The 26,478-nt window shown below is 34.2% G+C and overlaps 1 protein-coding gene and 1 pseudogene across 1 annotated transcript in view; both read left to right on the top strand.

The window, feature by feature from the left end:
• The window catches only part of LOC145254545 (periodic tryptophan protein 2 homolog), a 120,537-nt gene that overhangs the window by 32,116 nt on the left and 61,943 nt on the right, over nt 1-26,478 (top strand). Inside the window, exons 2-3 of the mRNA XM_080113072.1 lie at nt 9,397-9,509; nt 13,237-13,331. Of these exons, the coding sequence (XP_079969198.1) occupies nt 9,397-9,509; nt 13,237-13,331 (208 nt within the window). The remainder of the gene's footprint in view (nt 1-9,396; nt 9,510-13,236; nt 13,332-26,478) is intronic.
• Nucleotides 3,125-3,256, top strand: LOC145265361 (U2 spliceosomal RNA; annotated as a pseudogene).

The following is a 26,478-nucleotide window of genomic DNA, read 5'->3' as shown; positions in this document are numbered from 1 at the left end:
CAGTATAGTATCATTACCAAATGACTGTGTTCAATGAAACCTCAGTGAAAAAGTCGGATTTTAATGAAATTGCAGTTTATCAACATTTGTATTATTAATAAGAGAGATTGGACAAAATGAATTATTTAAAAGAAAAAAGCGACTATTTTTTTTTTTTTTTTTTTCAAATTTTTGAAATTTGTTAATTTTAGCTCAAAATTTAGTACCACTAGTGATTTACAAAGAAACAAGCATTTGCAATCTCCAGGAAAACTCTTGTGTGGTCCTTAGGATGATTGAAAAATGTTCTCTAAATTAGAAAAAATTGCACTTGTTATTGACAAATATTTAAAAAGTATACTCATTATTTTTTTGTTCTTCAACCTAACATAATGGTGGTTGCAGGAGAATCTGTTTTGTCCTACAGGGTATCATGAAATTCCTTTATTTGTTCACAAAATGTGTAATCAATAGTGATTTCTTTTTGATCATGCCTAAGAAAGATTTAGATGTTGGTTTACATTGCATTTGAACTTCTGTATATCAGTACCATTTTGGAAGCAGGTAGCAGGAAGAGAATTTCAAAGTCTAGCTATTCTAGAGAAGAAGCTATTAGAGTAGAAAGCTTTCTTACATTTAGGGACCACAACAGTGAAGGGGTGTGATTTTGTTGCTAAGCAGGTTTGTCGGGGATATGTATGTTGAGGGGGTTACATGGGCAATGAGTTCATCAGCCAGAGCACATTCCATTAAAAAAACTTGTAAAACAAGCACAGGGATGCAACATTGAGGTGATGGGACAGAAGTTGGAGCCTAATTGACAAAGTGGAACCTATTAGATTTGACTTTTCTTTTTTTTTCTCCCTATATAAAGGGAGAGACTAGTGGTATTTGCACCAGCTCAGATGTGGCAACAATACTCCATGCATGGACGAATGGTGGCCTTGTAGAGGTACAGGATACTCTCAGGTGCGAGTAGTTTTCTAGCACGATAGAGGGATCCTACCTTCCTCCAGCAGCCTTCGTAATGTTCTCAATGTATTTGTTCCAGTTCATATTTCCTGTCAATGTTAAGCCGAGGAGTTTGAAGGAAGAATTTTTGGGTAGGGAGTTATTTGTCATGGATACTTGATTTAATTGTCTTTGACCTGAGAAAACTGTCCCTTCCCATAATACAAAACCTGCCTGCTTTATTGAAAAAAAAATGTAACTTTTCACAAATTAAATATTAGATTTATTACTTTAAAAAACATTTTTTACTTTTTTTATTTTGTCCTTTTTCTATCCCCTTTTAAATTCAGTCCAAGTCTGTCATATTTAACAGAACCATTTTTCTATACTCAACTGTAGAATAAGTTTAAAAAATCTTTTTTTTTAATTTGTTTTTAATGTTATTTTTTTAACATGTAAAAAATAGGCATTCAAATAATATATTGTATATGCATATAATCTTATCTCCGGGCATTTTAGCATTCTCTGGCAATTAACCTATTTTTGCTAGGAAATGTTTTCATTAATACTGCTTAATCTTATTTAAGAGTTGGACACTATTCAATTAATCAGAACTAAATTTTGCTTGGGACATTACTAAAGAATATTATCTGAATGAATTAAAGCAATGACAAGTTATTTTAGTTTCTCCATTTAGTTTTGTTAAAAAATGAATAAAACGCAGAATCATAAATTGAGCCAAAATTTTGTAAGGTACAAGGTGCCTTCAATAAATTTCCAGACTTTTTCGTATGGGCACTTTCATGATAGTACACACATGAAATTCTAGTCCGCTTTAAAGTAATCTCCTCCAGTTGCAATGCACTTATTGTTGCCCACTTCCAACTTCTGGAAGGCCTCATTGAAGTTCTCTTGTGTGAGGGTCATTGACTATAACAGCCTTTCATCTCGATTGTGTTATAACGACAGCCTCTCTGTGTCATAGCAGTAAATTCAGGTTTTATCGAAGGTCACCAGAGCATCAAGAACTGCGGGATCTGAATTGATCAGCTCAACCATCTCCCTGCTGTCATCACAACAGCTTTCTTTCTGTTCTTCTCTGAACACCCTTAGGACAAACTTGACACAAATCTTTTGAATAATTTTGTGTGCAGTTCCCACACTGACATCAAACTGTGCACTTATTGTCTCTATAGACACACAACAGTCCTTATCCATGAAATTCTTTATTTGGCCAATTAACTCTGGTGTTTCGACTTCTTTATCCCTCCCACACTTCTCATCATTCCTCACACTCCCTGCCTTCCTTGAATCTCTTATGCCAATCAAAAACTGATGCCTGATTCATTCAAGATGGTTCAAAAGCAGTCTGAAGCATTTCATATGTTAGTGGCATTTTTCCAAGTTTAAAACAGAATTTCGTTGCATATTCCTTTTCTAAAGTGTCCTTACGTCCAGATTGCATTTTTGAAATTCACCAGCTGTTACACTTGGGCTTTAGTAGGGTGTATTTTAGTTCCTGCTGTAGCTGTTCATTTAAACCTAAAATCATAAAAATTAGTCACTCATTCTCATAGCAATGACATACTGAATTTTCAAGTGTCTGACTATTTTAAATGCTTGTATTAAGGCGTCTCCTACTTTGTTTTGTATTTTTTTCCCCTTTTATATACAAGATGTTTTATGTAAAGAAAAGTGCATGGTTAGTTTGCACTGTTATGCTTTCAAATGATAAATCCTTTTTCTTTCCTTACTTTTGCCTACCATACTTCCTGACTCTAACTTTTCAAACTCTATCTACTCGGTCCTGATTGTGATCATGCACCTGGTAAACTGAAGTCACCACACGGTTGTCATTATACTTTGACATGTAATGATACAGAGTAACCTTAAATGCGTCCCCTTCCCCTCAATTCATACTCTTTTCTGCAATAAATGGTATGCATAAACTTCAGTTTATGCCTGATGTTTCAGAACTTCAAACAGTTTCTATTGTCATTAAATATGGAGTATCACTTTGGTGAATGTGATTGTCTCATCAGTAGGAGTGATTTTTAAATGGGTCTCACATTCACTGAATCTTAACTATCCTAAATTTTTATCTGTGGATTTATCTTTAGATAGTGTCTATCAGCCTAATCCCTGGATTATTCTTGAACTGAAGACAGCTATAAGTCAAAAATTTTTTTTTTTTTTTGCTTTACTTGGCCTTTTGGCCAAGATCAAAGTGTAGTATCTGTTCTTCAGATGCGGCACTTCCATTTCTCGTTCTCTTTCAGTGGAGAAATCCTTCACGACTGAGACAATTTTTATTTTTGTACCTTTTCTCCACGTTAAAAAACGACCCTGGTATCTAACTCTGTCCCGTGGGGAGGCATTGTAAATAGGTAGTCAGAGCAGTGCCAATAGAAACAGTTTTGCATGTTGTATTCAAATATGCTCATCATATTATGTTGATAAAACAAAAGCTGTTGGACATTTATGCTTGACTTGGAGAACAAGTCGAGCATAGATCGAATTATATTTGTACCAAACCTGGTTGAAATACAAATTTTATTTTATTTTAACAATCCATGGCTGACATTGAGGAGGGAAAAGGGGAAGTGTTGAATCTGTCATGGTTTCATCTATGGGTTAAATAGAATCTATCATTTGCAGACTGTATTTACAAAAATAATGTCTCCAAAACAATTTAACCATTTAATATTTAAAAATATTAAAATCTTACCAAAATGTCTGAAATTGGCCGTAAACAAATCAGAGTTGATATGCCATGGAACAAGCAACTCAAGCATTTATTTCTTATAATCTGTATATCTGTAAAAGTGAGAATGTCTGTGTGAGGGTACTTCTCAACCTATATACTCAACAAATTTTTGATCTACAGACTTGAAATGTGGAAAACTTTTTAATCGGTTTTCATCTGGAAAAAAGGGCTTCTAAAAGGTCAAAATTTAAAAATTGGTATGTGGGATCATCAGATTTTTGTCAACTGTTTCACGACTGCACATGCTTGAATCGTTCATATGACAGCTTCCTTATGTTAAGAATAAAATGTTTTCAAACCTACTTAAAGATCATGTCAAGTTGACCTAATGGTTATCGTACTTGACTTTTTTTTTTTTTTTTTTTTACAAGAAGTGAAGTGTTTATATAAAAAAAAAAAACAATACTTGCATGCACATGTCAGTTTCCTTCGATTTTTTTTTTTTTTTTTTTTTTTTTTAAATAAATTTAACATTACATTTAATACCGGACAATGCTGGGTACATCTGCTAGTTTAGATTTGTAAAATCTAAGCCAGAACTTGGCATTTTTCTTGGGAAGGGTGTAGTGTGTTGGTCAGATTGTATGTAAGATTTTCTTGGATAAGGAATTAAGTATCTGCGATTTTTGAAAGATTTTTTTTGGTCAATTTATACCTGCTTTCCACCTTAACATTTTCCTTTAAAACGGGGAATTTTATAAGTTTTTGGGGTATGCTGACAACGAATATCGCAAATAAGTAATTTTTCGGATATTAAGCAATGTCATTTCTTACATTATTGCTGGTGGCCATCTTGGTACGTGCAAGCTCATGCTGAGTTTCTTAGAGTCGCATTTACACGCAAATGTGCGCGCTTATGCATACCCAAATGGCCACCAGCAATAATATAAAGAAATGACATTGCTTAATATCCAGAAAACTTATTTGCGGAAAATTTAAATGCGTCATTTGTTTTCAGCATCCCCAAAAACCAATAAATGTTGTTTGTCTGTTTATGGTGGAGACCAGATAAAAATTTATTTTTACAACCAACCCCTGTTTCTAATAAAACCTGAACCAAATTTATCAATTGAATCTTTTAAAAAAAAAAAAGTTGTGTCTCGTTTCTTGATATATCCGTTTTTAACTGATAAATGCACCAACTTTTAAGTTTATTAAAAAAAAAAAAAAAAATACTGGTCCCCCATTACTTCATTAAGTTTGCCAGGGAGGATATCCGACCTATAAAAATGTTTGTCAGTTAATGAAATGTCTTTCAAAGTAAATTTATCAAATTTGACATTGTGCATTTTTGATGTTCCTATTTACTTGCCTCCCTACGAGGGCAGAGTTAGACATAGTTGGTGTTTAATGTGGGAAAGATCCAGCTCCCTCCAAAAGGAGCACTCTGGATAGGAACACAAATAAAAATTGCCTCAATCTGGAAGGATTTCTCATCGACTGCCTGAAGACTGAAAAGGTGAAGTGTAGTATCAGAACAGATACACTTTGTTCCTAGCAAAAAGGCCAAGGAAGCTACCAAATGTTTGTCCAACGTGTCCGAACATGTAAAATGAATGTTCAAGCAAATATAAAAGAATTTCTCTTGTTTGTATGAAATGTACTTTCACACATACAGGGTGACCCCCCAAAAAAGGTGGGCCCCAACTCTAATTAGGCCCCCATTTCTTAGTGTTTTGTCTGAATGAAATGAAACTTTGGTCATAACTCGTTTATTATATTCAAAACCTCACATCAAAACACTAGGATCTTTGGCCTTTTTTTCTCCGTTCTACAGCATATGTGCATTTCTTGAGGCGTAGCACGAAGTTGTCCATGAGGTTCTTACAGACCGAATTGGTAATGGCTCTCATCTCCTCCCTGATGGCTTCCTTGAGTTCCGTGATGGTTCTGGGTTTCCCTGCGTAGACTCTGTCCTTAAGATAGCCCCAAAGAAAAAAATCTGGGGGGCTTAGGTCCGGGCTATGGACTGCCCACTCAAAATCAGTCTTGGAGCCTTTTCACATTCAAACATTCAAACTGATGCATGAAACTGTCCTGGGTTTTCTTAAACGAGCCTGTCTTGTAGTAAAATTTAACACAGTGTATTCTTTGTCCCAGCTCCCACTGGGGTCTTGGTGTATTCACGGTCGTTGATTCTGCCATGTCCTGTAAAATAAGAGCAATCAGTGAATAAATAATGGAGATATCACATAAAGTGTACACGGGGCCCGTTTTGTTTTTTTTTTTTTTTTTTTTTTTTTTTTTGGAGGGGTCACCCTGTAGTTCATTTGAAATCGGAGGTATGAAGATGAAAGTTAAGAGATTAACTCAATCTCTTAATAACTGTTTAAATCATCGTCTTCACTGATTGTTATGAATCTCTCCGTTTGCACTAATTCACCTCATTAACATTGATCTATACCTTTCACAACTTGTGATAACTTAATTTGATGACCTATAACTCGCATTTTAAAGTTATGATAACTAGCTGAAAAATACTGGTACCTTAAATGTGATTGAGTGAACAGAATCCTATCGGTTTGTATAAGATGGAGATGCAAAAAATGAATTTTTCATCTCTTAAAATGAATTACAAAAGAAAAATATGAATTTAAAGTTATCAAAGTATTTACTAAAAGTCAGAATGTCTGTGAGGATACTTCTCAACCTATATACTTAACGAATTTTTGATCTACAAACTTGAAATTTGGTATATAGTGTATTCAGATATGTGGAAAACTTTAATTGGTTTTCATCTGAATAGGGTTGCTAAGGGGTCAAAATTGAAAAATTGGTACATGGGGTGATTGGATTTTTATCTATTTGTCAACTGTTGTAGGAATGCACATGGTTGAATTGTTCACATGACACATTACTTGTGTTAACAATAAGTAGGTTTGAAAACACTAAGATGGCCTAATGGCTATCATACTTTAGGTTTTGCTTTTGATCTCAGCTCGAGTATTTATTTTTTTTTTGTATTTACAAGATATGAACTGTTTAGAAAAAAAAACAATACTTGCATGCACATGTCTCAGTTTTTTTTTTGTTTTTTAGGAATTTAACATTACATTTAATACCTACAGTATTTCTGTTTATAATAAGAATTCTGCATTAATTAAAATATATTGATGCATATTTTACGGCCTGGCGGCCTTCTATGCAATACTTAAGTCTATTATCACTTCCCATCTTTTTCTTGCTCTTCCTCTATTTCATTTCTTTATTTACTAACAGAATGACCTTCAACTATTCCTTTTAATGTCACCAAATCAACAAAGTATGCTGATCTGCATGCATCTCCGTATATTGTCCAGAGTTAATCTTCCTCTGAAGTTTGAGATGTAAGCCCATCTAAAACTTCATTACATGTCATATTTCCATATCATTTCTCTCCATGCAACACATCCTCAACACTCATTGGTCAGGTTTCACTTCTATACATCACTACATGGACGATAAGCTCTTTCATTGATTGTTATAACACTGATTGATAATGGCAGAAATTGTCTGAACTATCCATTCCTAATTCTTGTAATTACACCAGTATCACTCTGATGCAATGTTATCACCAAGACAAAACTTTGATTACCTCAATTTTGCTATATTATAGTATATTTTCTCCACATCTGAATTTTCATCCATCTCCCATTTCTGTCCCTGTTGGTGGGGCATTAGAATACGCCGACTGCCCCCCCCCCTTCCCTGCAGAGAGTAAAAGTTCCTCAATGGGGGTCCTGGATATGACCTTAAACTATATCCAGTGGTGAGGTCCCAGCTTGTGGGCTTTGGGGGAGTGTGGAGCCACCCTTTAATTACCATTGCTCCCAGGTCCACTCTGACCCCGGAGTGGTAGTACCTGTTAAGGTCCCAATTATTGGTTAAATAGAAACCGACGTGAAAACAACAAATATATTCTATTAAAAAAATTTTTCTTCTGAATCTTTGGATTCGGCATTAAATAACCCGAAAAGGGTTGATATGCCGTAAAACAAAACCAACCAACCAATCTCCCATTTCTTACACTCCCTGCACACAAACTGATTATCATCCCTCAATCAACCTGTAATTCCACTTGTGTACCCAATGCTTGCAATTATCACAAAAAAGTTGAAAGAAAACATGAAAATGACTTATAAACACTTAAAAACTGACAAAAATAGAAACAGTTTTAATCATTCACTAAGATCAGGCAAGTGAATTGCTCTTTATTCTTTATTTTATTTTATTTTTTTACATAGGCGTCACCATTTATCAAGGCCGATTGGCCACTCAAGGATAAGGGTTAAAGAGTGTAGAGTAGACAAAAGGATAATATAGTAATCAATAGTAATGGAAGTTCGGTAAATTTGTTAACTTAAGTGGAGCGGCTCATCAGAAACTTGTTCACATTGGACTTGAAGACAACCATATTATAGACAGCTGGAAAACGGAAGACAATTCCACAGGCGTGCAGTTCTAAGAAAGAAGCTTTAATCATGGAATGTATGTTTAGGTTTAGGCACAGATAAAGTGGGGAAAATTATTGATAATGTTTTCAGCTAGTCTAGTGTTTCTTGTGAAAGTTTGGCGAGGGGGGGACCATAGATTGAAGTTCAGTCGAACACTTTCCATGAAAATAATGATAAAGCAGAGACAAACTCGCAACATCTCTTCTGTGAGATAGAGGTTGCAGCGAAGAGAAAAGGACATCTCCCACCAGGCCACAAAGTCTATTTTGAACCCTATCAAGGCAGGACAAGTCTTTTCTAGCAGCTCCTGCCCATATGTGGCAACAGTATTCCATCCTTGGACGTATCTGGCTCTTATATAGATAGAGAATTGCATCAGCAGTGAGATATCTACTGGATCGATAGAAGGATCCGACCATTTTTCCAGCGGCCTTGGCAACAGATTTGATGTACGTATTCCATTTAAGATCAGGAGTAAAGGTTAAGCCCAGAAGCCTGTCAAAACTTGAGGCCTCCCCAAGACGAGAGCCATTCATTTTAATTGATGCCAGATGGGGATCAGAACGTTGATGATGTAAAGATAGAAGCTTGGTTTTAGATGCATTAAAAGTAACCAGCCACTCCTTTCCCCATTGTACATAGTTTAAAAAGGACAATCTTATTTCTGAAATGAAATTTAATGCATTTCAGATAGCTTTTCTGAATTTGTTACATGTAGCACTCCAAAGACAGCTTCTTTGATCCCAACAGATTATCTAAATAGCGGCTCATAAGTTACTGGCTCTGTAGATGTTTCCATATTCTTGGAGTTTTTTTTGCCGTGATTTTTGTATGTCATTGAAAAGTTAGTTTGCTGGGATCACAGGTAATCTCGAAACTTTGACACCAGTTTCTAATGTCCGGGTAAGTTGTCTCCCTTTACTCTTACATAGAAAAATAGCGTTAAAGCTTCAAGAATTATCCCTCTACCTGCGATATGAACAAACTTTAACTTCACGACATACAAAACCACGAAACCATCTACAGAGCTGGTAACTTTTCTCCTTTCTTTCTAAGATGGCGACCAACATGCATGATGAAGGCCAAAGGCTACAGCAACCAAAACATTGCACAAATAACACTCAATGAGAACAATGGTCCGATCAAAACAAGTAATCAGTGAGCAAAAAATTCATCCCTTTTATGAAGGTTAAAATAAAAAAATTATATTATGAATATTGAATTTTTTTTAATGGAAAATTTTCAATAATTCTTTTTCATTTTCAGTTTTCCAACCTGTTGGGATCGGTTTATCGTCGAGGAAACCTTGCTTTCACTCCAGATGGTGGCAGTGTTATCAGTCCCGTGGGAAATAGGATCACTGTATTTGATCTGAAAAGGTGAGTTAACTAAATTTTTAAATGTTTGTGTGATATTATTGTAGGGCACTGTGACATTACTCTTTATTACCTTGGTGATACCATTGGAACAGGTGGAGGAACTGGTGTTAGCGTAATTGAAAGAGTTAAGAGTGAATTAAATTCAAAGAACTTCTATCACTAACTAGCAGAGCATTACCACTGTCAGATAAAAGATGTTAAACTGAATATGATCTTTCTATAGTGCTAAATGATGGTCCTAATGTGTGGCTCTCGGCACTTGTTTATGTAATTTTTAAAAATTTGTCTGAACAATGTATTTCTTCCATAACCTTTTTTTTTTTTTTTCACTGCTAATGCAATTCAATCACAGGATTTCCATTATGCAACTTATTATGAAAAGAGGGAGAGTAAATACTAGCGCATCTTGGGATGAGTATTTTAGCTAGTATTATGAGGAAGTGCTAAGAATGGACTTGGAGGAAAGAGGGATAAAGACTTGGCTAGAGATAGGTTAGTTTAGAAATCGATTTCTAAAAGGCACCCAACACATGTCAGTATATAAAAGATGTTAAATTGGATACAATATTTCTATAGTGTTAAATAAGGGTCCAAATTTTATGTGAATGGATGCTTCTTGGCGTTTGTGGAATTTTAAAAACTTTTCTGAATGTATTTCTTTTTTTTTTTTTTTTTTTTTTATCGCTAACGAAATTCAATCACAAGATTTCCATTATGCAAATCTTCAGTGAAATTGACCCATTTTCTCAGTGCATTGATCCAATTTCCAACTTTGTGGAAAGTGGAATTCTTCTGTGTAACATTGTGACTTCAGGCTATCCACACTGAGCAGATTATTCAGAGCATTACTACTGTCAGATATAAAGACCTGGTTAGAGATAGGTTATTTTTTAATTCAATTTTTAAAGTTGTTCAACTCGTGCCGGAATATAAAATAAGACGTTAAACCAAATATGATGGTGCTCTTTAGGAAAAGGAATTGGCTGCATGACTTATGGGATTATCTCTGAAGTTAAACTCTGATTTATTTACATTATTTAAATAATGATCCTGAAAAAGTTATGCACTTGCAATTTATCTACAGCTATTGGTAAAAAAAATAGCAACTTATGTTCAATGAATTGTATATAATGAATCATTTACAGTTGGCATTTTTGTACCAAGATTAAACACGGGGGTTGTTAAAAACGGAATTTTTCATGTTAGGTTAGAAGGCGTTGAAAATTGGAAAATTCTGTTAGAAGTTAAAGGTTATAATTAGTTAACATGTTCGGGATGTTGTCATGGACTGCAAGTCTACAGTGATACATAGTAGATAAGCTGATAAAATCTTTCTCTTGTTTCTGAACTGTGAATGAAAGAAGTTATGTTTTGGAAAGCTGCTCTTTCACCCTAGAGGTAGGTTGGAGGAAAATCCACTGTAAAAAAAAAAAAAAAAAAAAAAAAAAAAAAAAAAAGCCTTGGAATAATTGTTAAAACCTAAAAGATTGTGCAGCTGTTAAAAGGATGAAAATCGGCATGCATTGTGACACATAAAATGGCTGTTAACAACAAAGAAAGAATGAACTGTTGTCATCAATACAACGTTCCAGCTGCTTATGTGATGAGTCACTGGATAATCTGCTGAAGTCAGACGTGGTTCACTACATTGATTTAACATTTAAAATAGCAACTTGTGTTCAATTGACCATTTGCAATAAGTATTATTACAGCATTAAATAACCTAAAATTTCCAAGCAAAATCTATTATTTTTCACCTTTAAAAAATTATAATTTTTCTATTAAAATGATAGTTATTAAATAAAATATTTCCAGATAGGACATTTTCATTCAAAAAATCTTATTTTCTCTACCCCCCCCCCCCCAAAAAAAACCCCTTCAAACTTTCTCTGCTTTCATATAAACTGTTAAATTGTTGGGATTATATTATGGAATTGCTAGGGCTGCAAATATGTTTTTTCTTTCTTTCTGATATGATTCTCGCCTTTCACTGGAAACATTTAGATTCTTCTTTTGAACTAGTTTAAATGGTGGGTTAGGAAGTACTATGGTTTAGTAAGTATCCAGAACTTGCAGACTTTCAGATCTAAAAATGGAAGACTTGTACCCAGTATTTTTGCGAAGGTTGCTGGAAGAATGTCATTCTCAGATTCCCAAAAGTATCTGACTCCTGACACAATCTTCTATCTGTATAACAGTTTGATAGATCCTAAGATGGAGTACTCATGGCATTGATCCTGGATTGGTTAGGCCAGTTCTTTCCAACAAAAACGTCTCCCGAATACTGACTGACCAAGTACAATGATCCAAGGCTGCTTCCAATATGAGTGCAAGCCATTCGCAATTCTCGTGATGGACCCCCATAAAGGTAAGGGTCAAGAATCCATTTACCATCCTGCTCGCCATCTTGGGTCAGGTTTTGAGTTGACCACTGCAACATTTTTTTCCAGCTTAGTGGTAGTGCTGGGTCAATGACTTAAAGGATGAAATCACCTGGGTGAAGTCATCGACCCAAAAGATAAAGTACTGTTGTCACATCTGGGTAGGTACAGCTCTACGCATTCTTTTCTTGCCTTGACAAAGTACAGAAATCAACTTCGTAATCTAGTAGAACAATCTCTTCTGTTTTCTACAGCTCCTTTCTAACAGATGTTGCTATTGGCTCGACTGAGGTTCAATCTCTGGTTACTCATTGTAAAGCATTCACAGAAAGAACTTATCTTACCACCTTTTCTTTTTCCGTGTCTAACATCAGACGGAATTTTCTTGAACCGTTTCTTTCAAACAACTTCCCATCTGTAGAACAGGTTACCACATGTTTGCTTTCCTGGGGGCTACAACATGGTCATCTTGAAATCTAATGTCAACAAATATTTGTTATAAACCGTCCTTATCAAATGTTATTGATTCCAAACTTTTCATTATATTCATCATTAACTATCAGTTTATCCATCCTGTTAATCCTTATCCTTGATAAATGATACCTTAGCAAACATTAAGAAAGTGTACAAGACAAACCAGTGCAAGACAAACTAAAAAAGGTTATATTTAAATACTTTTTAGTTTAGCTCTTGTGGTAGACTAAAAACTGTTTGGATTTTAGCACTCATCATGATAGTCCAATATTCAAACTCCTCAAGCTAACATTCATAGGCCACAAAAATTGGAATAACACATAGAAGATACTGCCAAATCTACTGCAAAGTATTTGAGCTCTCTCTCTCTCTCTCTGATGGAATTGTCATCACTAACCAGCCGTGGCACTCACGAAGCATCGCCATTGATTTCGGTTCTGCGCCATTCTGAGTGTGCTAATATCCATGATGTCCTTCACATTGTCTGACATTTTTTGGTCTTCCACGTTCTCTTTTGCCAGGGGTTGTACGAAGAACAGATCTAGGCCATGTATTCTGGCCACATGTTCTAAAAATCGCAATTTCCTGTCATTGATGTTGTCCAGCAGTCTTCGGCATGGTTTAATTTTCTCTAGAATCCATTTGTTTATATCTTTGTCCACCCAGCTTACACGGCTTAGCTATCAAGCTAGAAAACTTCACACCTTCCGGTATCCTATATCAGTAAAACCACCGTTTGCCAATGAAGTATTGTTGCTGATGCATTGATCATTAGTCTCTTTCTCTAGGACAAGATGCTAAAGTTTTCCAGTCCTTTTTTTTTTTTTTTTAATCCTTTTCATTTTTATTCATTTTGACACTTTCCTTTTCAGTAATAAATCAGAAACTCTTCCATTTGAGAGTGACTTTAATATTACTACTATTGCTGTATCACCAAATGGCTACACCTTGATTGTAGTTAATGAAGGTCAGTATTAAAAGTATTGCATTTTTATTTTATCTATATACTATGAGGGTCATTCCGAAAGTAAAGTCCCCCTCCTCCTTTTTTTAACTAAAAAAAAAAAAATTGAAGAGCTATGGTGACAGGACTAGTATGATTAGAACAAGCTGTTTTTTTTTTTTTTGACTCCAGAATCAGAAATAGCCACCACTGTTTTCAATGTAGTTTTTCCAGGAATTCAAAGACATATCTCTGCTTCTGACATTATTTTTGATTCATAATGAGGCTATGACCAAGAATTTGAACGATCTTAAAACTATGTGTTAGGACAATCGACCAATAAGAAGCTTCCAACCTCCATGAAAATATCCAATTTTGAATTCAAATAAGTTTGCTATCAGTCTCCGTCTTCAAATGACTGAACCACTGCTGATCTGGACTACATCGATTCTTTGCCGCCATTTTTTGTTCTAAAGAATTACTCAACACTCAAGATTGTGACTGCATTGATTCTTCATCGATTTGATTTACTACTGCAAATGGCTCAACACTTAACAGGTTATGGGCTCAGCCATAGACTTTACTTTGACTGATCGGAATCTAAATTCGAATTGTGGCAGGTGAAATCCCTGGGGTATTTAACGATACAAAAATTAGTTATTCAATCTTCACCAGAGAATCCTTACAACCCCAAATTTATCGAAAAGAATGCAACTGTTTTTGCATAATTGATTTAATGCTTTTTTTTTTTTTTTTTTTTTTTTACATAGGCATCACCACATTATCAAGGCCAAGAGGCCACTCAAGGATAAGGGTTAAAGAGTGTACAGTAGAAATTGGACAATATAGTAATCATTAGTAATGAAAATTTGGTAAATTTGATAACTTATATGGAACGGCTCATCAAGAACTTATTTACGTTAGACTTGAACACAACCATATTGTAGTCAGCCGGAAAGCAGGAAAACGGAAGACAATTCCGCAGGCGTGCAGTTCTAAGAAAGAAGCTTTGTTCATGGAATCTACGTTTAGGTTTAGGCACAGATAAAGAGTGGGGGGAATTATTGATAGTGTTTACAGCTAGACGAGTGTTTCTTGTGAAAGTTTGGCGAGGGGGGACCATAGATTGAAGCTCAGTCGAACACTTTCCATGAAAATAACGATACATCAGAGACAAACTCGCAACATCTCTTCTGTGAGATAGAGGTTGCAGCGAAGAGAAAAGGACATCTCCTACGAGGCTACGAAGTCTATTTTGAACTCTATCAAGGCAGGACAAGTCCTTTCTAGCAGCTCCTGCCCATATGTGGCAACAGTATTCCATCCTTGGACGTACCTGGTTCTTATATAGATAGAGAATAGAATCAGCAGTGAGATATTTACCGGATCGATAGAAAGATCCCACCATTTTTCCAGCGGCCTTGGCAACAGATTTGATGTACGTGTTCCATTTAAGATCAGGAGTAATGGTCAAGCCCAGAAGCTTGTCAAAACTTGAGGCCTCCTGAAGACGAGAGCCATTCATTTCAATTGATGCCAGATGTGGATTAGAATGTTAATGATGTAAAGAGAGAAGCTTGGTTTTAGATGCATTAAAATATCCAGCCACTCCTTTCCCCATTGTACTACGTGCTCAAGATCAGAGGAGAGAGAATTGGAGAGAACTTGGTCGTTTACTGTCTTAGATGTGCTACCATAAATGGTAGTGTCGTCAGCATAAATGTCTACAAATGATGTAAGGATGTGATTTGGAAGATCATTAATTTATGTCAGGAAAAGAGTTGGGCCCAGGATGGACCCCTGAGGGACACCGGCATTAATACTGTGAGCTTCTGATTTTTGCCCCTCAACTACTACTCTTATGAACCTATCAGAAAGAAATGATTTAATAATTGAGAAGACTTTTCCAGCTATACCATAGCTAGCGATCTTATGAAGTAAACCTTTATGCCATACCCTATCAAAGGCTTTAGATATGTCAAGAGCAATTGCCCTAGAAAGATTGCCACCGTCGAGAGATTTGCTAATCCTGTGCAATATAACTGTAAGCACATCTGCTGTAGATCTAGCAGAACGGAAACCATCTTGAGTGTCACTAAGAAGGTTATTTTTGTTGAGATGGTTGATTACTTCTGTATTTAACACAGATTCTAGCAACTTACTCATGACGCACAGGAGACTTATTGGCCTGTACTGAGAGGGGGATGAGCGATCACCTGAATTCTTAAATACAGGGCATACTGATGAAATTTTCCAGGGAGATGGGAAACTATTCTCCTTAAGACAACGTTTAAACAGTTTAGTAAGTATGGGCGCTAGTTCAGGTTGAAGTTTTTTGAGTACTATAATTGGAATACCGTCAGGGCCAGTTGCTTTACTGGAATCAAGGTTTTTGATTAGCTTGGCAACATCACGTACAGATATACATATATCACATAGCGTGTTTTCTGATACAGGAGGAAATATTGGGGGTTGGTGGCCTTGGTCGCAAAGGGTAGAATTAGCTGCAAAGCTCTTGACAAAGAGTTTTGCTTTGTCTGATGCTGACGAGATTACCTCAGGTCCATTGATAATAGTTGGGATGGAGCACACGCTTCTGTTCAGGATTCTGTTTGCTATTTGCCAAAACTGGTGGGAACCAAGCCGCTGCTCAGCTACTTTGGACTTAACAGATTGAGCATACAACTCTCTTGCGTTCTTTATTACTTTCTTACAATGGTTGCTGGCAGTCCTGAAAGCGGCTTTAGTTTCCATACATCTATTACGTTTGAAGCAGTGGAAAAAGTGATTTCTGTGCGCAATGGCAGCAGCACATTCTGGAGAGAACCATGGCTGGCTGTTAGGTTTTTACTGAAACTTTTTCGAGGGTATGAAACAGTCAATACCTACAATTAACCATTCCGTCAGGTCTAATACTATAGAGGACACATCCTTTTTAAACATGGAATGCAGAGGTAGATCAGATATAAATGTACGGAAACTATCCCAGTCAGCCTTAGTGTATCGATATACTGTACGATGGAGAGGTACGTCTGGGGACTTATTACATTTCATTTTTATCTTAATTGATACAACAGAGTGGTCGGAAGATCCAAGAGGCGACAGAACAGAAACTGAACATAGTTCAGGGCAAGTTGTGAGAAAAAGGTCTAGTAGGCTCGCATACTGGCCGTCATTGTCGGGCACACGGGTGGGTTCCTGAACAATCTGAGTGAGGTCATAGGCAATGGAGAAATCATGACAGAACCTCCCCTCATCATCGGTCTTGTTTGAGTGGGTCAACCATTCGACGTTGTGAGCATTGAAGTCTCCACATACGTGAATGTTAGCTGAAGGATAAGCAGATAGGACTTGGTCAATTTTCTCAGATATGCTTTGAAAGATAGTAATTCCGCTGTTGTGGGGCGATAGAGAGTAAATATAAATGCAGTAGTGTGAGCTAAAGCAACCCGGAAGCACATATAGGGTAAGTTAGGATCTTCCCTGGAGATGTCCCTACCACATGGAAAGCTATCTTTAATATAGGCACATATTCCATGCCCATGGCGATCTTGGGGGTCAGATTTAGAAGTTAAGTTAGAGTATCCTATAATTGCAAACTCTTCTAGGGAAATAGCCTGTCCAATCCCAGTTTCACTTAAAAATAAAAGGTCTGGTTTAGTCTCCTGTAATTGGGTTTCAACCTCTGGAAGGTTAGAACGTAGACCCCTGATGTTGGAAAAGGAGACCTGGTAGTAGGGGTCTACGTTGGAAGTTGGAGAACCGGGTTTAATCGTGTATTTTTTCTTGAAACTTGTCATGATGAAATTTTGGAATTTGTGGACTAGGTCGTCAGATTTACTTAGCACAGGACAGAGAGGAGAAACTAAGAGAGAAAAAGAAACGAATAATTTTTTTTTTTGTAGCTAATGATAAGGTAAAGCCGTAACAATTACCCATTAGTATGGCATCGAAAGGCCCCACCAGACGATAGAAGTTTCTCTGATTATAAGAGATGTATTGGATGATGGACGTAAAGTGTTGAACATATTAAGAGAACATTATAAAAAGGGAAACCCAAAATTATATCTATATATACGGAACTAATGTCTCTAAAACGAGACTATTACTAGCAATACACATGAAAAAATTGAAATAGCTTGAAATATTTCAATATTGGTATGCATAGAAAGAGCTTGATGAGCTAAGAAAGAATCTTTTTAAATTTTTTAAATCTGATTAAAATTAAGGAAGTTATGACTATTTTTGTGCCTCACACGTTTGGATATTTTTCCCTCTTTAAGACCATATGCGTTTCGTCACATTTTTTACACTACTTTTTCAGTAAAAATGTCATATCTTTGTTAAAACACAAGACTAAGAAATGAAATTTACCATATAAGTGTATTTTTGTACAAGGAATCAGAATATGCAACTGAAAATCTCCCAAAGTTTATGGTTTCCAAATAATCTGCAGTAAATGTGCATAAATATGCAGCAATTCCTTAAAAATGCCATGTATCCATAAACAGAAAAGAAGTTGGAGAACTCAAAGTTGAATTGTAATGTGCTTTATGTACAAAAAACTTAAATCTAAACATAAGACCATTTAAAAATGAATATATTGCAATATTTGTTTGGTATTATTGTAGATTAACACCTTCTGTTTAACCCCACTCAACTCCTTCTGACCACCCCTCCAAAATGTGATTCTACCTTTTTAGGAAATTATGTATAAAATGCCATGAAAAACTTTAATGAAAGATAAACAAATTATTTTAGAATTGAATGTAAAATAATTTCCTATTACAGGTCATTCTAGCATTTTAGGGCAGTTAACTTTTTTTTTTTTTCTATGGGAAAATATGCATGCTTTTTTTTTTTTTTAAGATGATTATGTGTAGTTTTAAGAGGGTTTCTATGCAATGAGAATATGGGGAGGGTTGCCATTCGGACTTTGACAGAGACAAAGCTAACAAAAACAATATTAGAGGGGGGAGCGGTTAGTTTCACAAAAATTTAATGTAAAATAATTCATCATTTCCTGACCGTTCTAGCATTTTAGGACAGTTAACCAATTTTTATGTGTATTTTTCTTTAAGGAAGGATCTATTTTTTGTTTGTTTGTTTTAGATGCTTGTATGTGGCTTATAGAGGTATTTTGTTGGGGGGGGGGCTTGCCACTCGAACTTAGTGTTATTGTTAGGGTTAAAGAGTGTTTTAGGAGGAGACTTGCCACACATAATTTGTATTAGAGGTGAAGTTAAGAGCTTTTTTTCAAAAAGAGCGTTCAAAAATTTGTTGATTTCTATTTTCGAGGTTGAAGGTGTTAATTCCATAGGCCGTTTATACTACGCTGGAGCAGGTTGTAAAAATATCTTTCGCTTAATAAGTAGAAAAAAAAAATAACGAAATAAAAAGCTTCCTAATTGTAGTTTGATGTGTTTTCTAACTGCTTTTAAAATTTCAAGAATATTGATATAGATTTTGAGGGTTTGTATTACTATACACATAGATTCAAAAAAGTTGTCAAAAAAAACAAATATATAACAAATAAATGTTATCAAAAGCAAGTTACTTTTCTACCTAACTGGATAATTTTTGAGTGTTTTTATTTAATGTAACATGTTTATTCAGCTTGAAAACAGTGTTTACCGATGTTTTGGAAAATTTAAAATGGCGCCCGACTCTCTTGAAACGGTAAGTTTGGGGAAAAGAATTAAAAATAAAAAAGTAGACAAAATACTGCTAGAAACTCGCTCAATATATGTTACCGTGACACAGGCTGACATATATTCGGTGAGTTTTTAACAGTATTTTGTATAGTTTTTTTTATTTTTAACTCCTTTTCTCAAACTTACCGTGTCAAAGAGAGTCGGGCCGGGCGCCATTTTTAATTTTCTACGGTAAACACTGTATTTTTTTCGAGCTGAATAAACATGTTACATTGAATAAAAACACAAAAAATATATCCAGTTTGGTCGAAAAGTAACTTATCTTGCCTTTGATAACATTTATTTGTTATATATTTGTTTTTTGACAACTTTTTCGAATCTATGTATAAACGAGATTTTGATACTTATTTTGATTTTGAAAAAAAAACATTTGTGGCTGTTCGCAGTAAAACATTGTTTTAATTCGCTGTTCAAAACTAATTTAAAGAATAAAAGTGCATGCAAGCTATATATCTACAAAAGTTTTTGTTTTTTTAACCATGTTTTTAAATTTGACGAGATTTGTGAGAAATTGCAACAGATTTATAATGCCGAATTGGTTAGGATTGTTGTTATTATATATTCTGAAAACCGAATAGTTCTAAACTAACGTTATTCTGATCACAAAATAGCTCTAATTAAACATAAGAACATTTATATTCATATTTTCATGTTTTTCTTAATTCGTTCTTGAATAAAAATAAAAGAACGCGTGTTTGTTTACAACTGTGCTATCGCTGAGTCTACAGGCTGGAGCTGCTGCTGCTGCTTAAACTTCATTTGACCAAATTCGATAATTAGAAACAATTTTTTTTTCGGGTAGGTCCTTTTAAATTATCAATTACCGCGGTCCTACTGAACATAAAACAATACTTTTAATTGATAAAGATAGTAAAAAGATTGATTTACTTACTACTGGGTGTCCGAAGAATTTTTTTTTCAAAATGTTCAATACTCGTCATATTAAAGTCTTATTTTTAACACGACAAAAAAAGAAATGGTCAAAAGTATTTCGGACACTTGACAGTATTAAGATTAACACCTCTTCTAATTGGTTCCCAAATTTCATGACGAAATTCTTCATACAATCACGGTACGGACCTTTAGAAAACAGGGGGGGTCATTACAAAACCTTACCGAAAACGCCATTTTATGACGTTCACATTTTTATCACTTTATTTGCTTAAAACTCTTAAAATATATAATGTACATTCATATTTATTAATTCATTTGAAAGTATATTCATTTCCGAACAAAACAGTAGTAATTTGAAGACTTGAAGTGCTTTGGTTTAAAAAATATGGCTATTTTAGTAGAACTACCTTGAAATCTGTGATTATCCAAAGCGTTTTTTCGTCCGTGTGTATTACTACTATTACTATGTTATAAGGGCAGAAACAACAGCAAATGCATTAAAACTCTGAGATTATATTGTCAAGATGCTATTACATTGCAAATTCAGTTATTTCAAACAAAAGAAAGTAACGAACGATTAGTGCATGTGTGGTTTGCAAATCTCATAAAGGCAGGTTTTTATATGACCCCCCCCCCCCCAGAAAACAATATTTCTACACAAAATAATTGACCAATTTTTCTTAATTTTTCGATATTTGTCTGAAGTCACTCTTTCTAACAATGCCAAGTTGGTGTGTGTACAATGCGCATGAGAAAAGTTTTTGGCAGACATACAAATACACACACACCAACACACAAGACATCTCTCCTTTATATACTAGACTAGCAGGGCTACCCGGCGTTGCTCGGGACCGTATAAACAATGAAAAAACAAAAGCAGATATTGAACATATGTTTGATTCTTAGGGGAGAGGAATCTTTCATCTCTATGTATTATTTGTTTTATCTACCCTAGGACTGATATTGTTCATGTTTTATCCCTAGCATAGGTAATTTACAGCATGTATATGAAATTGTTTTACCTTAGGGAGAAGAGAACAGGTAATATACAACATAATGTGTCTATATTACATCCCTGGCAACGCCTAGAAACCAGCTAGAACATGTATTTCAGTCAATCTTTATTATATCCTGGGCTATGCCGGGAAACCAGCTAATCTCTTTTTAGTGACTTGACCACCAAAATACCTCCCTAAGTGTGTCCTTTCTTTTGAACTTATTAGATATAGGTATCTAGAAATGTGTGTGAAATTTTGTTGAATGCATTGTTCACTATGATTTTCTTATTGTTCTACACAATATCAACTGTAGCGAAATAACACAGTAAACTTAGTATAGTGTTAGAATAAAGAGCAAAGGAAAAAATTAGAATCATATTTTGTAATTGCAAATCTAAATTTGCTAGCATGTACCAGTATTGGCCAGGTTGTGGAAATTTGGAACTTATAACATATGTAGTGGCCTTTTCCTAGATACCTATTGCTAAAAATTATACTTTCATTTTGTTAGAAAAATCTCTCTTCAGATGCCCTGCATCATTCAAAATAAAAACAAATATTTTTATAATTGTTTCAGTATATTGCTACACAATGTGAAAGTTTTTAACGTTTGTAAAAAAAATCATGAATGTGCTTATATTGCAAAAAAGAAAATATCAGTGCACAGTATTGAAAGTGTTTGAGATTCAAAAGTCTGTAACATTTCTACTAACTTCATAAGATGTCATGTGAGAAACTGAATTGAATATCAAGACATTATCTGAAGCGTTTTTATTTTGGTGTAACATATGTGTTTACAGTGAACCTTAACTTTTAATAAACAGATTGGTATGCAATGACATAGGCTAAGAATCTTTAAAATATATATAAATTGGAAAAATGTGTGAACAAATGAAAAAAAAATGATCCGCTCCACTTGATGACATCAAGCACAGTAATATTTTAGTGAAGAAAATATGAAATTGATGTTCAGTGATTAGTTTGGATGAATGAGAAAATGTAATTGTTTGATGCATAAAAATAACTCAGTTGCTGTATTTGATATTAAGCAGCAAAATATAGTGATTTGAATATTTGGGAAAACATCAAACCAGATTATGTAAAAAGAAAAAAAAAAGATGAAATTAGAAAATATATATTTTATGTTTATGAGTTCTGCCAATCAAAATTTTGTGGCAGAAATTGGGTGATTACCATGCAATTTTATTTTGGTAAAATTCTTAAATTATTAGAATGTTTATTATAATTTCTAATTAGTGACTTGTTATAATCAAAATCCGCCCTAAAGAGTGTCCTTTCTTTTATTAGGTATCAGAGTAGGTATCAAGATTTCTACTTCTATACAAATGTGATATTTCAGATCTGTACATAAAAAATTTGTTGAATATATAGGTTGAAAATTGTTCTGTGTCGCTCTCTCTCACACACACACGCATTCTCACTTTTATAGATATAATAGATAGATTACTCTAGATATATTTCCATATGTCTGAATACCCTATATACAAATTTTCAAATCTGTAGATAAAAAAATTTGTTGAGTATATAGGTTGAAAATTGTTCTCTCTCTCTCTCTCTCACACACACATTCTCAATTTTAGAGATATAATAGATAGATTATGCTAGATATATTTCCATATGTCTGAATACCCTATATACAAATTTTCTAATCTGTAGATCAAATATTTGTTGAATATATAGGTTGAAAATTGTTCTTACTCTCTCTCTCTCTCTCTCTCTGGCTACCTCACACACACATTCTAACTTTTATAGATATAATAGATAGATTATGCTAGATATATTTCCATATGTGTGAATACCCTATATACAAATTTTCTAATTTGTAGATAAAAAATTTGTAGAGTGCATAGGTTGAGAATTGTTCTCTCTATCTCTCACACACACACATTCTAACTTTTAAAGATATAATAGATTATGCTAGATATATTTCGATATTTCTGAATACCCTATATATAAAAATTTGTTGAATGTATAGGTTGAGAACTGTTCTCTCTCTCTCTCTCTCTCTCTCTCTCTCTCTCGCTCACACACACACACATTCTCACTTTTATAGATATAATAGAAAGATTATCCTAGATATATTTCTATTTGTATGAATACTCTATATACAAATTTTAAAATCTGTAGATAAAGAATTTGTTGAGTATATGGGTTGAGAATTGTTCTCTCTCTCTCTCTCTCTCTCTCACACACACACACACATTCTCACTTTTATAGATATAATAGATTATGCTAGATATATTTCCATATGTCTGAATACCCTATATACAAATTTTCAAATCTGTAGATAAAAAATTTGTTGAGTATATAGGTTGAGAATTGTTCTCTCTCTCTCTATCACACACATTCTCACTTTTATAGATATAATAGACAGATTATGCCAGATATATTGAAATATGTCTGAATGCCCAATATACAAATTTTGAAATCTGTAGATAAAAAATTTGTTGTATACATAGGTTGACAATTGTCCTCTCTCTCACACACACACACATTCTCACTTTTATACATATAATAGATAGATTATGCTAGATATATTTCTATATGTCTGAACACCCTATATACAAATGTTCAAATCTGTGGATAAAAAATTTGTTGAATGTATAGGTTGAGAATTTTTATCTCTCTCTTTTTCTCTCTCTCTCTCTCGCTATCTCACACACACGCATTCTCACTTTTATAGATAAAATAGATAGATTATGCTAGATATATTTCCATATGTCTGAATACCCTATATACAAAGTTTCAAATCTGTAGATAAAAAATTTGTTGAATATATAGGTTTAGAATTGTTCTCTCTCTCTCTCTCACACACACATTCTAACTTTTGTAGTTATAATAGATAGATTATGCTAGATATATTTCCATATGTCTGAATACCCTATATACAAATTTTCTAAACTGTAGGTAAAAAATTTGTTGAGTATGTAGGTTAAGAATTGTTCTCTCTCTCTCTCACACACACACACACACACAAGTTCTCACTTTTATAGATATAATAGATAGATTATGCTAGATATATTTCTATATGTCTGCCTACCCTATATACAAATTTCCAAATCTGTGCCCAAAAATGTGTGGAATATATAGGTTGAGAATTGTTCTCTCTCTCTCTCTCTCTCACACATATTCTCACTTTTATAGGTTATATAGGTTGAGAATTTTTTGCTCTTTCCATCACTCACATTCACACTTTTATAGATATAATACATAGATTATGCCAGATATATTTACATATGTCTGAATACCCAATATACACATTTTCAAATCTGTAGATAAAAAATTAGTTGAATATATAGGTTGAGAATTGTTCTCTCTCTCTCTCTTTCTCTCTCTCTCACACACACATTCTCACTTTTATAGATATAATAGATAGATTATGCTAGATATATTTCCATACGTCTGAATACCCTATATCCAAATTTTCTAATATGTAGATAAAAAATTTGTTGAATATATAGGGTGAGAATTTTCCTTCCTCTCTTTCTCTCTCTCTCTTTCTCACACACACACAAGCTGAAAATTGTTCTCTCTCTCTCTCTGACTCTCTCTCTCTCTCTCTCTCACACACACACACATGGTCATTTTATAGATATAATAGATAGGTTATGCTAGATATATTTCTATATGTCTGAATACCCTATATACAAATTTTTAAATCTGTAGATAAAAAATTTGTTGAGTATATAGGTTGAGAATTGTTCTTTCTCTCTCTCTCACACACACATTCTCACTTTTATAGATATAATAGATTATGCTAGATATATTTCCAAATGTCTGAATACCCTATATACAAATTTTCAAATCTGTAAAGATAGAATTTGTTGAATATATAGGTTGAGAATTGTTCTCTCTCTCTCTCTTTCACACACATTCTCACTTTTATAGATATAATAGATAGATTATGCTAGATATATTTCCTTATGTCTGAATACCCTATATACAAATTATCAAATCTGTAGATACAAAATTTGTTGAGTATATAGGTTGAGAATTGTTCTCTCTCTCTCTCTCTCACTCACTCACTCACTCACTCACTCACACACACACACACACACATTCTACCTTTTATAGATATAATAGATTATGCTAGATATATTTCCATATGTCTGAATACCCTGTATACAAATTTTCAGATCTGTACATAAAAATTAGTTGAATATATAGGTTGAGAATTGTTCTCTCTCTCTCTCTTCTCTCTCTCTCTTTCACACACATTCTCACTTTTCTAGATATAATAGATAGATTATGCTAGATATATTTCCATATGTCTGAATACCCTATATACAAATTTTCTAATCGGTAGATAAAAAATATGTTGAATATATAGGGTGAGAATTGTACTTACTCTCTCTCTCTCTCTCTCTCTCTCTCTCACGCACACATTCTCACTTTTATGGATATAATAGATAGATTATGCTGGATATATTTCCATATGTCTGAATACCCTATATACAAATGGTCAAATCTGTAGATAACAAATTTATTGAATAGATAGGTTGAGAATTGTTCTCTCTCTCTCTCTCTCGCAACCTTACACACACAACCACACGCAAACATTCTGACTTTTATAGATATAATAGATCGATTATGCTAGATATATTTCCATATGTCTGAATACCCAATATACAAATTTTCAAATCTGTAGGTAAAAAATTTGTTGAATATATAGGTTGAGAATTGTTCTCTCTCTCTCACACACTCACATTCTCACTTTTATAGATATAATGTATAGATTATGCTAGATATATTTCTATATGTCTGAATACCCTATATACAAAGTTTAAAATCCGTAGATAAAAATACGTTGAGTATATAGGTTGAGAATTGTTCTCTCTCTCTCTTACGCACACACACACACACACATTTTCACTTTTATAGATATAATAGATAGATTATGCTAGATATATTTCCATATGTCTGAATACCCTATATACAAATTTTCAAATCTGTAGATAAAAAATGTATTGAATATATAGGTTGAGAATTGTTGTCTCTCTCTCTCTCTCTCTCTCTCTCTCTCTCTCTCTCTCTGGCTACCTCACACACACACACATTTTCACTTTTATAGATATAATAGATAGATTATGCTAGATATATTTCCATATGTCTGAATACCCTATATACAAACTTTCAAATCTGTAGATAAAAAATTTGTTGAGTATATAGGTTGAGAATTGTTCTCTCTCTCTCACACGAAACTGTGCGCTCGGCTTCTTCCCCCCCTTCCCACCCCAAATGCTTTGGAAACTGTGCACTGTTTTTGTTGGTTTTCAAGCTGCCTCTTCCCCCCCCCCACACACAGTTTAACAGTAGTAGGAGGTCAAGAGAAAGAGGGTGAGAGAGAGAGAAGAGTAAGTTGGTGAGAGAGAGAGAATAGAGAAAGAGGGTGTTGGTTTTATATTTTTATTATCGTCTAATATTTTGAAAGCTGAATTTCTAATAAAATGTGCATCTATAGGAGATAATGCCTGGGAATGTGTTCCCCCCCCCACACAGTTTAACAGTGGTGTGACGTCAAGAGAAAGAGGGTGAGAGAGAGGG

Source organism: Euprymna scolopes, chromosome 3 (genome assembly GCF_053919585.1).
Source record: "Euprymna scolopes isolate OS-2025 chromosome 3, ASM5391958v1, whole genome shotgun sequence".
NCBI classification, from domain to species: Eukaryota; Metazoa; Mollusca; class Cephalopoda; order Sepiida; family Sepiolidae; genus Euprymna; species Euprymna scolopes.
The sequence above is the reverse complement of the archived record's forward strand: the minus strand, read 5'-3'. Positions and strand labels throughout refer to the sequence as shown.